This window comes from Halichoeres trimaculatus, unplaced genomic scaffold (assembly GCF_033239565.1).
Source record: "Halichoeres trimaculatus isolate MK-OKI-2021-1 unplaced genomic scaffold, fHalTri1.1 fHalTri1_scaffold_12, whole genome shotgun sequence".
In the NCBI taxonomy this organism is placed as follows: Eukaryota; Metazoa; Chordata; class Actinopteri; order Labriformes; family Labridae; genus Halichoeres; species Halichoeres trimaculatus.
The window spans coordinates 14,713,337-14,730,618 of NW_027437190.1; the positions used below are offsets into that span (position 1 = coordinate 14,713,337).

At 40.8% G+C, this 17,282-nt stretch overlaps 1 protein-coding gene across 4 annotated transcripts; it reads left to right on the forward strand.

Moving 5' to 3' along the window:
• Positions 1–3,277: 3,277 nt before the first annotated feature.
• On the forward strand, positions 3,278–15,913 carry tcea3 (transcription elongation factor A (SII), 3). 4 transcript variants are annotated; one of them, XM_074682626.1, is made up of 14 exons: positions 3,288–3,568; positions 4,236–4,298; positions 6,089–6,194; positions 6,313–6,418; positions 11,548–11,619; positions 11,756–11,824; positions 11,913–11,975; positions 12,052–12,126; positions 13,548–13,708; positions 13,838–13,893; positions 14,015–14,170; positions 14,276–14,422; positions 14,783–14,854; positions 14,939–15,906. In XM_074682626.1, the coding sequence occupies exons 1-14, from the start codon at positions 3,500–3,502 to the stop codon at positions 14,945–14,947; spliced, it is 1,224 nt and encodes a 407-aa protein (XP_074538727.1). In that variant the 5' UTR covers positions 3,288–3,499; the 3' UTR covers positions 14,948–15,906. The 4 variants fall into 4 exon arrangements, with proteins under 4 accessions (XP_074538729.1, XP_074538727.1, XP_074538728.1 ...); XM_074682627.1 differs by lacking the exon at positions 11,548–11,619 and having other exon boundaries at positions 3,292–3,568; positions 14,939–15,904; XM_074682629.1 differs by lacking the exons at positions 3,288–3,568; positions 4,236–4,298; positions 6,089–6,194; positions 6,313–6,418 and adding exons at positions 10,502–10,943; positions 11,058–11,138; positions 11,326–11,385 and having other exon boundaries at positions 14,939–15,913.
• Positions 15,914–17,282: the final 1,369 nt, after the last annotated feature.

A 17,282-nucleotide genomic window follows, 5' to 3' on the forward strand; every position in this document is an offset into this window, starting at 1 on the left:
CAACTGGATCTCTGTCAGCATCCTTTAGAGCCATGGCTGAGGTAAGTTGCTTAAAAGAGCTGGGAGAAGTTTGGTCTTGAAAAAGTTTCCCTTCTAGATTTATGCCCGATTGTACTCAAAACTTTAAAACGAGATTATCAGCATCAATATAAGTTATTTGGAAATGCTACTTTGTAGGTTCCCGATCAGGTCGACCAGGACCAGATTGATTTACTGCACGTCCACGTGTCTATGACAACACCATGCCGGCTGACAAAATGTATAAGTGAGAAGAGATGTCTGTGTTTTTCTCTGCTTGAAAACAATTTCTGTGATTAATTTTGTAGTGATGGTGGACACAGGAGCCTAACTGTCAGACAGAAAAAGGACAGAAGAGCAGAAGAAAGATAAACAGGAGAGTGATACAGCCCAAGCTAAAGGCTAAAAGGGCTAAACTGTTAGTGATAATATGTGATAACCCACAGTCAGCAGTTATTCTGCAGTAGTCTGTTCAAACTGAGTGATATTGTGTTAGCTTTGCTTGGTAGATGAGCACTAGCACTAACGTTACATGTTACCGACACATCTCACAGCATTGGGCTGTCAGTGGCACTACGCATAGCCAGCTACTTAACGACTGTATGAATTGACAGTTTGGTTGTTGTCACGTTAGCCAATGGATACCCCATAGCACCGGGCTGCTAATCACGCTACATATAGCCGGCTACTGACGTACGGTGCAAACTTACAACGGTTGCTTGATGTCACATTTCGAACAACAGCGCTGATAAATACATTACCTCCTCGCATTGTATTAGTTAAAAAGTTGTCTTGAACAAAAACATACGTGTTGTAAAAGTGAAAGCTTTATGACAGAGTGAGGCAGTCCAATTAAAACAGATCCTCCTCATAGAAGCTTTAACACGGCAAAATGAAAAAAATATGTTTTATGTCTATTTCTACACTTTATGGAACACACATTTATGTTCATTTACTGGAATGTTGTTAATATAACAACTTTTTGCATTTATAAACAAGAATATTAGCTCTGCAGCTATTTTATATTTAACTTACTCTCCCTGTATTGTACTGCATAATCTGTAACGTACTAACTGCAAGGCTGACCAAAGATCATTATCTGCTCAAGCACAGACAGTACAAGCCCCGACATGCCCCATGTAAATATCTGATTCAAGGATGTGTTTATTTCATTTTTTATAATATTGTTATCTGTTATCTGTTTTTTTATATTGTGTTCCGTTTTCTGAAATGCAACACTCTGGAATTGTAAAGTAGCCAACAATCTGTTCTGTAATGCTCCCATTAACAAATTAATATGAAGAGAAAGGGTTTAGAAATTATTTGCGGGTCAGCCTAGTTTGAGTTTTGAGTATGGAGGCACAAGATGTACACAGAAAGATCTTTTCTTGAGAATAAAGAGATTAGATCTGTTATTTGTCTGAGCGTCTATAGAAACCAGGTTAGAGGTTGCAGGAGAGGAACAGCTCTTCCCCTTCATCCTCTGCTTTTCCTTTCCCTGACCTTTAAGTTGAAGGGTTTAAAACAAAGAGTTAAAGGATGTGAGTCTTGATCACTGGCTCTTCCTCTTGGCCTGCTTCCTCTCTTACCTCATGGTGACCTGTCCCACTTCTCTACTTGGCCAGCTCCGTCTCTACCTGCCAGACACACCGCAACCTCTAGGGACAAGGATCTACACCCAGCCTGTTGTGTAACAGAGGAGTAAAGAGATAATACTCTTTGCTCAAGACAAGCTTTCAGACTGTACTTTCACCTGCCGTCGTTAACACAGTTATCTTCAAATCCCTTCATGGCAAACAGCAGTGTCACACTTTGATCCTAGATTAATGGGACATGGTCCACATTTAAGGGTTTAAAACCTGAGTGCACTGTTGTATAGAAACTTTAACTTTACCTTTTAGGCTGACTTCAAAGTTTCCCAGCCAATACTGCTCTGTAATGACATACAATTAAGTCAGGGAGCATTCTGTCTACATAAACTGTGTCCACACAAACTGATGGGTACATTTCTAAATCCAAACTGATTAAAACCTCAAGTCTTCATCCTCTGATATTTAATCTTACTTTAAAAAAAGCAAAATGTTGCAACTTGCATCTCCCATGTCCTCGCATCCCACAAACGTCAAGACATCCGGCAGCAGGGATGTCTCAGAGGACTGCAAGAGGGCTCAGTTCCCAGTGGATTGTGGGAGTAATTGCCTGCACGGATTCAGTTCTGGGAGTGTGCTTCCCCCTGCACAAGGCTTCCTATGAAAACAGTCTGTAAGTGATTGCTTCCAAGAAGTTGTCAGGGATAATATATAAGCACATTTTTTACAAGGACACCACGGCTGTTGTAGAAAGCACTTGCTCCAATAATGGCGAGGAAATTCTTTCTGTGAATGTTTGTTTAACTGACCTCAGCTGTGTACAAATTAGGAGTCAAAGGAGGACTGTGGCAGCAGCACAGACTTATGCAATGACAGGACTAAGACATGTCAAGTAAAAATAACAACAGTTTAGTTTGACGATATCTGTTTAAACTCTGGGTATCAATGTTTTACCAGGAAGACAGCTATAATAGTCAGAATACGCATACTTATAATATCAATTTGAGAAGATATGCTATCAGTGTTTTTTTGTTATTTAAAAAAAGGAACAAATAATTTTAAGGTTCAACTTGCAATAAATGTAGCTTTAATTATTGGTATCTTTTTTTAAATCCAGAGAAATAAATGGAAGAAAAAAAAAATACAAAGTGCAAAGTCAGTGCTTCAAAGGGAAATGTCATGACAGGATCTAAACTGTTCTCCTGTGAAGCTGTTGGAGCTTCTGGACTTGCATCACAGCGCCCTCTGGTGGAAAACATTTATAATCAGGTTCATGAACAGATTCTTTCTTTCTTTCTTTCTTTCTTTCTTTCTTTCTTTCTTTCAAAAAACTTACCTATGAAAACTTTAGTTTAAATCTTGTTTTCCTCCCCTTCTGTACACTAAAGTGCAAAACTTGATTATTAACTGTGATCCAGAGCAGAAACTGAGACATGAAGCTAATAAACATCTTGGGAAATGATGCAGTCAGTGTTCTAAACACTTTACTCAAACAGCTGCCTCTATATCATCAGATTATCAGATTATAAAGTTAAAATGATATGAGATAATTTAAAAAAAAAATCCTTGGCTCTGATTGGCTGCTTGAATCGCGCTTAGGAGGAAATACAGCGTTGGAGTCTTTTAAAGGAAGTGTGATTGAACTGCATTGCATTGTGGCATTTCAGATAGTGGTGTTGCACTATGTGTCTGCTTGGGTCTATATTTAGTTGTTGTCATGTGTGGGGCAGGTCAGCTGGGATCCTGCAGCAGGACACGCCTCTGGCTGAATGGAGCGCGCCGCGCGTAAAGTCCGACCTCAGCGGATACTCATTTTTTTTAACTTAACTTTGTTTTTTTCCTCAGTTGTTAACCGACATAATCGTTTCGTTCTTTGTTAAGTAAATGCAGCAATGACACGAGATGAGGATCTCATCCGGATTGCCAAAAAACTGGACAAGATGGTGTCTAGAAATAACACGGTGAGTCTGTATTTTGACAACCACAGGTGGCGTGTTACTCTGCCACCTCGTGTTGTGCAGAAGGCCCGTGAACGCCTCTTGACGAAATGAAACGGTTTACTCCGGATTAAAGTCGAAGAAAATCTCTGACCTCGTTTGAATGTGTATTTGGACGGTGTGTGTGGCTGTAATCTGAACCTGACGGTGCTGTAACAAACGATCAACAGGTGTTTGACACATGTTCGCACACATTTCGCTCGCAGGACGTGAAGTTCTCCCTGAGTCTGCAGCGACACATGCAGCAAGTCTTGTCAGTTCATCGACAAAGTGTGCGCGAAAGTTTTGCTGGTGGCCATATTGAGTTTGATCGCTAACTCATGCAACAGAAAGTAAACAACGCTGCCAAGGTCGTGTGTGTGTGTGTGTGTGTGTGTGTGTGTGTGTGTGTGTGTGTGTGTGTGTCTGCAAACAGGGCGCCGTTTCATGGCGCTCGTGCACAGTTGCAGTAACAGTTGCAGCAGACGAAAGTGTAGCAGTCAGCAAAAACTGCAGAAACTGTTATGATACTGAGTAAAGCAAAGAGACACACAGCGTTACATGTTTGAGTTCTATGTGATCTGCTTCTACATTGTTACAACGCATCAATTAAAAGTTTTAAAGGTTAAAAGTGATTGGTTGTTATCTCCAGGAAGGAGCCATTGACCTGCTGAGGGAACTGAAAGGTTTCAATATGACACTCAAACTTCTCCAGGTAGGTTTCACTCCATGATGTGTGACTGTTTACTGCCTCATTGTCTGTAGTTATTCATTTAACTTATAGGATACATCAAATTATTTGGTTTAAAGCTCCCGTGAGGAGTTTTTCACTGGTATTGAAACAGGCTAAGTTAATACTGATGCACCGTTATCAAGGTTAAAGGTAGTCTTATTGTCAGTTCTGCAACATGTGTACATATACAGAGGATTGAAATTGTGATGCTCAAGGGCCCATGGTGCCACAGTTAACATGAGTAACAAAACAGTAAATGTTTGGCATAAAAAAACAAGAGTATAAAATAAGAATTAGTCAACTGTAAAATCTAGAAAAGCACTCAGAGAGCACAGACCTCCGCCAAGCATGTTGTGATTGTCACGCAACACATTAGTCCTACTTTAATGTTATACTTCCTTTCAGCAGACTGTCTGCTACAATTTGGTGTTTCTTGCAGGTTTGTACAATAATTTGTTACCTGACAGTGTTGAAAATTATGATGACCCAGTACATATTCCAGATCTTACTATCCAGAATAATTTCAGGATGTGGATTGTACTTTTAAATCTGTCAGAAATTATGGTGACCTTGTCTTGTATTGTTTTGCAAAGCAATCTGACCATTTATCGTGGAGTTATATACACATATGGTGAAAATGGCCTGATCTCACAATGATAAGGGGCCCTTAAAAAAAATCCTGAATCCAGACAGTGATCCAGATCACCTCAAAAATTTAATCACTTCTTCCTTCTCCCATTGTGAACATTTCCTGAAAATTTCACCAATATCTGTTTGTTACTTTCTGAGTTATGTTGTTCACAGACAGACAAACTCTCCCAAAAAGATAACCTCCTTGGCTGAGGTAAATATGAAAAATATAAAATCATTGAGGAGAAAGGAAACAATTGTGCAGAAAAAAATGGTTGTGCAGTACAAGTCAAAGAAGGAGTGGAGAATCTAGGCACATGTAGTTACAGTTTTAAAAATTGTACCTTCTGTAGACGGCAGTGTGGAGTCTCTTGAACAGGTAAAGAGTTCAGCTTCCTGACAGCCTGGGGGATAAAACTGTCCTTAAGACAAACTGGCTCGCAGACTTGGCTGTCTTCTTCTTGATGGAAGCAGGCTGAAGAGGCTGTGGGATGAGTGGGTGGCATCCCCTGCATAAGGAGGGCTGAGTGGGTGAGGCGGGTGCTGTAAATGTCCTGCAGGGAGGGGAGAGTTCCCTATGATTATTTCAGCTGCCCTCACTATGCCATGGAGGGTCATGGGCAGGATGTGGCGCAGGCTCTGAACCATGCAGGGATGCAGCTGGTCAGGATGCCCTCTGTGGTTCCTCTGAACGAGTACTTGATGGGGGTCGAGGCTCTGGCTCTGCTCAGTGATGACGTGTTGCTGGTCCAGTAGATGTCCTCGGTGATGTACACTCCCAGGAACTTGGTGCTGCTCACTTTCTCCACTGCAGCATCAATGGTGCTCAGAGGAGCATGCTGCTTCATGCTTATGAGCAAAATAAGCAAACCAGATCATCAGCAAAAAAAATCAGTGATTTACACTCTGTTATACATTTTCCTGCAAACACTGAATACAGGGACATCTCTCCACTATGGATAGATAAATGCATAAAAAATTAAACTGAAGACTGTTTGGAACAAAATCAGCATGGAGATAACAAAGACTGCTCAGTCCTCTGTGGTGTCAAAATGTACAAAGAAACTTCCTCACAGGAGCTTTAAAAATGTTCACTAAAACAACACATTCATGTTTGGTAAACTTTCATTTCTGTGTTTAAGGAAACAAGGATTGGCATGTCCGTCAACGGCATCAGAAAGCACTGCACAGACGAGGAAGTCATTGCTCTGGCAAAGGTCCTCATTAAAGATTGGAAACGACTCCTGGGTACTCTTCTTCATAATGTGTGGCATGATTTACATTTGTACAAAATTTACAGAAGTCTGTGCAATTGACAAACACATGCGATGACTTGCTGTCATGATTCATCCACACACTCCCACAGACTCAGGCAGCTCTCACAGTGAGAAACCGGCAGACACGAAGAACGGTCTGGACTCCAGCAAAGCGGTGCCGTCTCCTCACAGCTCCCCCTCTGACACCCAGAGCAGGTCAGTGTCTGCTTCACAGGGACACACATGACACCAAACACACACACACATGGCACACAGATGTTTGGTGTTTTCTCAGTCAGCACACCTGACTGCGTGTGACCTGGCTGCTTTCAAGGGACAGTTTTTTGTCATAAAGAGGGTTGTATGAGTTACTGGTCCCACAGGGGTCAGTTTGGCCCCGTAGCTGAGAAACAGGCCAGGTTGACTGGCACAGAAGCTTGGCTATCAACTGCTGCAGACTGGGTCAAGGCTGCCATGTTGTTAAGCAAACTGAACGAGGATAGTCCAACAAAAACACTGATGATGGTTGAAGTGTATGCTTTATTTAGAAACACGTCAGTGCTTTACCTCACTGCCAGAAAGACACTTTGTTTTAGTGTTATTCACAGATGCAACACATGCATGTTTTGCTAAGACTGACCCAGTTTGTGACAGCGGACTGCTTCACCTCAATCAAAGATACTCTCTTGGTTTCTCAGTCGAGCGATAGACTTGATGTGCTTCCTCTGGAGGTGCCACACTTTTTATTGACAAGTACCTCACACAACCTTCACTTCAGGAGGCCTGAATGGCACAGGGAAACATTTGCACAGCTTTAAACAGACAGCATTAGTACATGTTAAGACGTGTCTGATCTACGATACCTGCCTTTGAATGACTCTGCAGGAGGTTTTACAGAAACCACTCGAGAAAGTTTAAGGTGAAAGAAAATTGTCATGAGTAAGAAACCACGGCTGCTCTGAGGATTACTTTGAAGCAGGAAAATGAATATTTGTTTCAGGATGACGTAAAATGATACAAAGACAATTTATGTTTTTGTGCTATGGGAGACTTAAAATCTCTCTTCCTTCACCTCTTTGTCATATTCATTGACTTTCGTCATCATTTTATTTTGAAGAAGTGTAATTTTGTACCCACTGATGGCTGACAGAATCATCATGGTATGCAGTAAAAACACCTTTATTTCTGTAATAATTAGTTACTTTGCAGGGTATTCAGATCTCTCTGGGAACTTCGGAAAAGATGATTTCCTGCTCTAAAAACAAAGTCATATACCTAGACTGAGAAAAAGATTTGGTAACACTTTGTATTGGGGAACACATATTCCCTTTTAATTAGCTGCTAGCTAACATTCATTTAAGTAGCATGCTAGCTCTTCATTAGTGTTTATTAAGCACTTATTAAAGGTCCCATATTCTGCTCATTTTTTGCAGTTTAATATGGATCATTGATGTCTACATGAAATGTTAGTAACATGTTTTGGTCCAAAAAGCCAACAAATCAAGCACAGCAGCATTGTTTCCAGGCTCTCATAGCCCCTCTGTTCAGAACGATCAGATTTAGTGGGCGTGACCTTCATATGTAAATGAGCCACCGCTGATACCGCCCCGCTCTTCCGCGTCACTGAGAGTGGCGCCATGAACTCCGAGTGCACAATGCTTAGAAAACAGCGAAGCTCGTTACCGTAACATTACATGCTTAAACAACAGGCTAACCGCAGCTACAGTTAGCATCCTGAAGCTAACACAGAGACAGGGGGGACACTGAGGAAAAGCTCTTACATCTGCTCCACAGCACACAGCGTTTAAAATACTCACATTTCCAGGGTCTGAGGTTTGTTGGCGGATGGTTGGTAATGCGCCTGGATTCAGGACCAGTCTATTCACTAGCCCTCTGTTGTACTGTCCAAAGTTGGAAAAGCAGTCGGCCGTGAAGTGACTAGCACACACATGCACAGTTTTACTGAGTGTAGCTGGCACATTTCCCTCATAAATGAACTCTAGCCACTTAGTCTTGTCTTCTTCTGAGATGGGAAGCTTGTGCATGGAACTACGTGGCTGTTTACAGCCCAAAACAAAGCAGTGATGGCAGTGATGTCTGCTGGAGCAGCAGCAGGGAGGGGAGTGGGCAGGGAGGGAGTTCGGGGGCTGGACCAACTAGGTCAGACTTGCTCCTGATTGGTCAAAAAAGGGAATCGCTGATGTCAGCAAATCACCAAAATCCAAACAGCTGGTTTTAGGTCAGGATTTTACATTCACAGGCACTACTAAGAACAGGTTTTGTCATTAAATATCACATTTTGTGGACTGGGAGGAAAGCCAAAGTCCCACAAATTTCACTAAAAGACTTAATAAAGTGATTTTTGCATAATATGGGACCTTTAACACTTTATTCTACAAACCCTTTTCTTCATCTTTTATGATATGAATTAAGATTTTTTATTGTAAAAGCTCATAATTAACACTTCTGGACAGTGAATAATTGCACTGTTGATTCTAAATAATAATGTGAATAATGGTGTGGGTTAATAGGCCTTGTAAAGGGCCAGTAGTACAAGAATAGTAATTCTTCCTTTGTCACTCTAAAATCTTAAAATATGTGGACCCTGAAATTCACACACACACACACACACACACACACACACACACTGGTAATGGTAATGATATATACATATATATATATATATATATATATATATATATATATATATATATATATATATATATATATATATATATATATATATATATATATATATATGTATATATGTATATTTGCACAGTCAATAAGTGACAATCAAGAGTTAATTAAGTGAAACATTTTAGTTCATATCGTAATTAAGGTAGAATAAGGTGTTTACAAGTGCTTGATAAATACTAACGAAAGACTAGTATGTTACTTTTATGCACAGTAGTTAGCACCTAATTAATTGTAAATTGATTAATAGTAAATGTGTGTTTCCTAACATAAAGTGTTACCAAAAAAATTTTTGAGTTTCTTGTTGTGGAAGTGGAAAGTTTGTCCAATCTGCAAAGAACATCTGGAAACAGCTGTTAGAAGTTATATATAGTGTAAAGCTGTGTTAAGTAATTAGCGCTACCATTATAAAGAAGGATTACCTTTTCCTCTCAGGTTATCAGATTGGATAAGTGATCAGGAGGATTATTAAGTCATCCTGCAGTTTCAGTTATGAGACAATGCAGCCTAAGTTGCATTAGGATAACAGAGCTGAACGAGGTGAAACAAATGAACGTCCTCTGGCACCTGAACAGCAGTAAATACTGATGCTCCTTTATTTCCATTAGTCACAGGAGACTGGATATCAAACCAAAGCAGGACACAGATCCTGACAAAAAACAGCCTGAGATAACCAGAGAAGAGAAACACAATGACGAACACAAAAACAAAAAGAGACACGATGAAGACCCCGGCCATGAGAAGCGCCCACAAGAGCACCAACATGAGAAAAAATCCCAAGAAATCCAAAGAGAGAAGTACCTTGAAGAGCTCAAAAAACACAGAACTGTTGAAAACCACAAAGCAGACGTCTATGAAAAGAAACAAAAGCACGTTCAAGACCTGCAAAATGAGAAACACAAGCCAGAACCAAGAAGGGAACGGTCTTTTGAAGACCCAAAAAAGATGAGACTGATGGAAGAGGTGAGAAAGGACAAACACCAAGAGGAGGTGAAGAAGCACGGTTTCACAGACGACATGAAGAGACACAGAGAGGACAGCAGGCACGAGAGGCCCGTGAACAGCCTGCATCGAGACAGGCCGCCGTGTGAGAAGCCTGCAGACGCTCATAGGCCGTTATTTGAAAGGTGAGAGAGGCGATGGCTAACAACAGATTATCACTAAGGAAACAAACATCCAGCAGAGCTTCAGCCTGACTGGTTTATTTCAGGAGAGGAGTGTTGGACAGCAGCATCCTGTATCCCACTCGGTTCCCCTCTCCGCGACCTGAACGACCTCCTCTGCTGATCAAACGTCTGTCTGTGGAGCAGAAAAAGGAAAGGTCAGGACTCCTCTTTAGCCTGATCTGAAGAGCATGACTGACTGAGGTGTTCCTGCATGACAGGACTCTTTCTGAGTCACTCATTTGCAATAAAAAATTCCCTACAGATTTTTAACTCGACTCTCGGCCTCACAGGAAACCCTGTGTGCATGATGCATGTTGTGATGGTCAGTCAGGTGTGTTGTTATTTAAGAAGTTTTAAATTCAGCTTGGAGGGCATGACACATTGTCTCTGATTCTTGACTTGCTCTGCCTTTTACTGCTGTACCTCAGGAAAGATGTTAAGGACTCTGTCTCCAGACATCCCTGTCCTCGTCCTGCCTCTCCCCCGGCAAAGCGTCTTTCACTGGAAGTAAAGAAAGAAAGGTCAGGCGTACTCAGGTGCACGTCTATGGTGTGTGATTTGAGTTCATTGCAGGTTTTTGTCACGTTTTCTGTCAAACAAATGTTGATTTTTGCATCAGGAAAGTCCCACCTGACCCCAACGCTCCCATCGCTCCTCTTCCTCTGCACCTTCATCCTCCTCCACTCAGGTCTGGCTGTGCATGCTCACTGCGTTGCCTCGTATGATAATCACCCTAAAGACTTTCAGCTCAGGTCAATGCTGCGTTTTTCAAACAGAAGAGAACCTCCCGACCCAAACGCTCCTCTTCCTCCGCTCCCCCTTCACCTCCACCCCCCACCTCCAGTGAAGCGTCCCTCTCTGGACGGGAAAAAGGAGAGGTCTGGATCTCATGAGTTTCATGTCGGACTGCATGTGGCCCCTTGGATTATTTTGGAAAAAAATAAGCTGAGTTGTTCCTTCTCTGCATTGAATCCTTGTGTTGTTTGTCACAGCAGGAAGGAGTCATCAGACTGTAAACCTTCATCACAAAAGAAGACGTCAGATCGGGAAGAAAAGAGTGTGAAGAAAGACAGGTTCAGGATCTGGAAATTATCTCATCCCTCATTAAGCCTTGATTAAATGATGTTTGTGTTGTCTCTGGTGGATCAGTGACTCCAACTGTACTCAATGTTTCTTATTTGGATGTGAAGTATTGACACAGTGCAGCGTCAATACACTGTGTGTTTTGCAGTCATAAGAGATCATGTTTTGCTCTTGCAGGAAGGACTCATCTGATAGCAAAGTGCCAAAAAAACACTCAGAGGAAGCCAAGAGAGAAAGGTTGGCAAGGCACGAGTGTGAAAAGCTTGTCCAGACAGAAAGAGGCTTTTTGATTCTTTCTCTGTGATGGTTTCAATGCACGAGGAGTTTTTAATTTAAAACTATTACCAACCAGATCAAGTCGATGCCTTTGAACATAAAACAGATGTTTCCTTTTGTCAGGAAAGATTCATGTGACTCTAAACCGCTGCCTCCAAAAAAGCCCAGTACGGATGTCAGAAAAGAAAAACCAAGGTGTGCACAATCAGGAAAGTGAAACCCACAATGCATTGCATTTCTGTTCATGAGGCCTAGCGTCTAGTGCCGTTCTTTTTCTTTTTCTCCTCATCAGTGGTTTTAAAGCTAAAGTGTCACATCTCTTTTGTTGCAGGAAAGACTCATGCGACTCGAAGCCCAGCCATCCTGTGAAGCGTCAATCCTCTGACTCCAAACCTGACAGGTAGTGCTTCAAATTTCATTCAGACCTAAAAATGAGATGTAAACAAACAAAACCAGATTCTCTGAGAGTCTGTTGTTACTCACTGCAGGCGAGAATCTACTGATTCAAAGAAAAGCAGCCCACCACCAGCAAAGAAGCTCACAAGTGAGAGGTAAACCAGACGGTTGAGAAAGATAATTTTTGTTAATGACACATTCAGTGGTAATGATTCTGACTTTGACTTGAAGGAGGGAGTCTCATGGATCCAAGACCGTCCAGCCTGGACCCCCACTGAGGAAAGCCTCCACTGACAGTGTTGAAAGGTTTGTTCCCAGAGCTGTGAGTCACTGCAGCTTTATCACACTCCATACTGATGATGTTCATAAACACATGATGCTGTGGAGTTAAACTGTTGCTCTCAGGTCTTAGTTTGAGCTCAGTGAGCGAACATAAAGCCGATGAAATAGAGATAAACAACCAGGGCACTCAAAGCAAGACTAACCAGTCAATAACAGACGTATGCAAAGGGTTTGAAAAACAAACTCTCATTTTAGTGAAAATAACTGCAGAGAGAAAACATCACATTTTGTAAAGAAAAATTTTCATTCGAGAAAATTATTTTAAATCTTTAGATTTTGCACTAGAAACACGTACTAAATAAACTGTGTCTCTGCCATGTTTGCCTTTCTGTTTGCATCACCTCTGTGACTAGAGATGGGTACCAAACGAGGTACTTTTATAGGTCCCAACCAAATTCTGTCAAAAGTAACCGGTACCGATTCTTGAAAAACCAAAAGGTACGATGTTGTGGGGTAGTGTAAGAGTAGGTGATTTTCCATGGTGGACATAAAAACAGCATTACAAGGTTATATATTGGAGAATTAACAAGTTAAGTTGAAAAATTTTATATTGTATTTTTAAACAAATTGATATTTTTGCCATATAAACACAAAAAAGTACAGAAAATTGGTCTTCCTTTCCTTCTGTTTTTTTTTCTTTTTGTATTACACAACCTCAATGTATTACTGTCCCTGTCCCAGCTTTTTAGAAACATGTTGCTGGAATTGAATTTAAAAGGAAAAGGTAATCCCACAAGAAAGATGAATAACATTTCATGAGTTGTCTTTGCTCTGTCTTTGATGAAATATCAAGTTAAAATGTTTAAAGATCTGTTTTTTTTAACTTAACACAACTTTCCAGTCCTTTTGAATTTGGGGTTTTACACATTTTTTAAATCATCTTGCAGAAATTTCTTACATCTTAGGTCAATGCTCATCAATTGCAGAATTATAGTTTCCATCATCTCTTCAGTTTTGATGATAGCTTCAGCATCATTCAATTCAGATGTTGTGTTTTTATTGTATATTTTTTAACAGTCCTCTGGATTCTGTATTTTTCAGTGTCACAACCTCTTTTCTGCAACAGACCGATTATTTGGATAGTTGGAAAACCTCAAGGCCGCTAAACTTTAAGTACGACAACTTGTTAGCAGACAGCTGATTTAATTTGGTTAGAAAACTGAAAAGATGTTACACACTTTAGACTTACTTTAATTGTAATCAGTCTATTTCACAACCAGAGACTCCCCACAGGACCTTTGATGTAGAGTTTTATTGGTAGTATTCATTTATTTCACATAGTTAATTTTGGTTAGGTTAGGTAAGGGTTAGGGTCAAGTTAGACTTCACACTTCAGTTTTCAGACTTCTGACTGTTCTGAGGTTGTTGCTCTTCTTCTCTTTCAGAAAAGGCAGGATGGACACCCCTAAAACTCCCACCACCCCGACCAGCCCAATGTCGCCCAGCTTCAGCTCTCCTGGGGGTCCTCTGTCCCCTCACCTTGCTACTGGAGACTCTGTCAGAGACAAGTGCATCGAGATGCTGGCAGCTGCTCTACGCACAGACAGTGAGGACGACTTTACAATCAATAAGAGTTTGAAACACCTGCACAGATACACACTGCAGAGGAGCCACGTGAGAAACTAATATTTACCTGCAGAGCAGATCATGAGGTGTTTTTCTCTTCTCTTCACAGATGACTACAAAGACTTTGGAACCAACTGTGACAGCATGGCTGCAGAGCTTGAAGATCATATCCTTCAGTTGTTGAACCTGGGTTTGGGTGGTTTGCTGAGTTCATTCTGTGATGATCCAAATTATAATTACCTCATTCATCATCACTGCTGTGATCTTTCTTGACTGTACAGTTGCACATATCTACCAGGAGTCCAGGGCCACTGATATGAAATATAAAAACAGAGTGCGCAGCCGCATCAGCAACTTAAAGGACCCGAAGAACCCGGGGCTCCGCAAGAACGTCCTTGCAGGAAGCATTGAACTGAGTCGCTTCGCCACCATGTCTGCTGAGGTACTCAGCGCTGGAGCTGGATGCTAAACTCCGATGAAGTTATTTCACTAACAGTCTTTCACTTTGTCACCTCTGCTCTGTGTTTTCACACCTGGGTCTCTGCAGGAGATGGCCAGTGACGAGCTGAAACAGCTGAGGAACGTTCTCACGCAGGAGGCTATCAGGGAACACCAAATGGCCAAAACAGGAGGCACCACCACCGACCTGCTGCAGTGCGGCAAGTGCAAGAAGAAGAACTGCACCTACAACCAGGTAACAGACCCACATGAGAGACATGGACGGAAATATTTGCTCCATTAAACCTTCAGGGACAGGAAATGTGTTTTTGATGTTTTATTATGCAGAAGTTGTCAGGGCATGGAGGGAAATGATAAAATGCAAGTAGGCAGGTTTTGATGAATAATGCATAGAATAAATGTGCATGTCTGTATTTCTCCTTGTTATGTTTCTTAAACGAGAAAGAGTTCAGTACTTCACAAGTTTAAATGTTAAATCTGAGTCATAGTGGTTGAAATTTGTCCTTTGCTCTGTAAAACACAGTTCACATGAACACAGCTCCCTAAGCCCTCCTGTGCATGTGCGTGTGTGTGTGTGTGTGTGTGTTTGTTGTAGGTGCAGACACGCAGTGCTGATGAGCCGATGACCACATTTGTTTTGTGTAATGAGTGTGGTAACCGCTGGAAGGTAAGTCTGTCCCTTTATTTCAATAATTCATTCTTCTAAAGTAGAAACTCTTGCTGTAATATTTTTTTCCACTCTGTGTTTCAGTTCTGCTGATGCCTTCCAGGTGGAGCCAGGTTTTTATTTTTCTGAGCATATTGAAATGCTTTTTTTTCTATTTTTCAATGGGGTGGGGAGGGGGTGGGGGGTGGGATGAGGTTGGTAAATTATTGCAGTTTGTGATTTGAAGAGATAAAAGTATTCTTACAATTTTTACTCATGTTTTTCAGATTTATAAGCATGTGCTAACAATCAGGGTTTGCTGTAAACTTAATGGATCAGAGACTGAGCATGAACTTCAGTGTGATGACTGATATGAATTATGATCATGGTGCTGCCAACTTTCAGACACAACCCAGTAATCACCTGGGTGAATACTGTCTTCACACTCTTCTGTTTCTATTGAATTTCAATAAAACAGCTTCAGGACGATGGCTCGTTGAACTCATGACTCCTTCACTTACCTTTTATATCATCATCAAATCCTGGTTTGCTCCTACATCACACAGTATGGCTTTATTTGCTTTATTCTATCATGTATAAACACATACATATTTTATTCTACTACAGTTGCTTCTTTTTGGCAGTATAACTTGTAAAGATGACATGCAGACTGTCAAAAATTTGGTATTTGAAGAAAGAAAAAACAACCAAGCGAGGAAGCAAGAAAACAACTAAAGAAAGTAGTTATGAGTGAGCACCACAGCTTCAGTTGGTCTCCCACCTTTAATGTTATTGAAGCTGAAACGGAGCTCATTTTGTCCCTTCATTGGTCTCAAAAGGCTGCAAACACATGTATGATGTGGAGCGAGGACCAAGTAAACTTGTAGGAAATCAGACATGTAAACAGTGAAGAGGACGGATGTGTCATTACTCGTTCAGAGACATTGGCTGTGTCCCAATTCAGGGTCTGCAGCCTACGAAGGCTGAATTTGAAGGCCGATTACATCACAGCGGTGCATTAAGGCTGTCCCATTTCAAAGACTCCTCCAAATGCGGCCAACGAATCCGGCCTCCTTTTCAGGTGCCACGAAGGACAGATTCGGTGAATCCTTCATAGCCTCACATATCCCAAGATACATTGCGCATGAACGCCGCAGGAGTCCTGATTTATCCAGATGTGAAGGATATCTGGCAACAACTATGTGATTGTATTTCTAAAACATTAAATAAACTTAGGTTTACTGTGTAAAAATGTGTTGTTTGGGTTTTTTTTAAGTAATAATACTGAGGAAAAACAGTTCTTTATGAATTTTCTCATTATTAAATAAAAATAAGTTCATAAATGTAAATTCTCTGGAGAAAAAAAAATATTATTTTTTTTTTTTAATTAATTAATTTATTTATTTTTACAGGGAATTCAAAAAAGACATCAAATAATTTCAGCAGCTTTTATTTCATACTTTTTTTTTATCCATCGTCCCCCCAGCACTTGTTCCAATGTTGAAAATGTACGTTGTTGCCTAGCTCTCATGTAAATGGTGGTTCTATACTCTATCAGTAAAGAAATTAAAGAAAATAATAATAATAATAATAATAATAATAATAATAATAATAATAATAATAATAATAATAATAATAATAATAATAAAAATGATAATAATAATAAAGCAAAGTAAAATAAAAGATATAGTAAAAAAAAAATCATACTGTTTGAAATGTGAGGTTTTGGTTTACGTGTGTTTTAAAATATTGTAGGTGAGGGCAGTGCTGTGTGACGTCGAGGGTGACAAACAGGAAATGCTTCGTAGACCAGACCGTCTCAATTCAGTTCGGCCTTTGCGGTCTACGCACGCTACAAAGGCCGGGTCCTCCGAGGGCTACAGCCCACGGAGGCTGCAGCCCCTGAATTGTGACACAGCTAACGTGTCACTGGTTGAAAACTGTTTGTTCATGAAGTTTCTGTTGTACTACTCAAAGCTAACAGCAGATGGCACCAAGTCATCATGACCCCAAACACAACAGCATCGGGTCGTTTTGTTTTCCTTTGTCAGGTTACCATCTTTGACATAGTCAGGCTGATGCTTGTTCAGGTCAGTCCAACAATTTTCTAATGCCAAAATAAAGAGCTGCTGAAGGCTGACATGACAGCATTCAAGCTGAAACAAACTGTATTCCCGAACATTACTGGATTTGGTAAATAAGAAAACAGAATTCTTCTCAGTCATTTTGTGTTTCTCTGTTGTGGACAGTCATCTAGAAGAAATGACAGAGAGCAAAAGCTCCCCAGCAGCCCCCTGGCTGAGTGTTTACCATCTGGTTTCCTGCGAGTTGAGACCGCATCCATTTACTTCTTCTGCATCATTTCCAGCGTTAGAGGACTTCTGTTGTTGTGCAGACTGAGCTCAGAGAGCACCAAGAGGAGTTATTTAACACTGCTGCATCAGGGTAA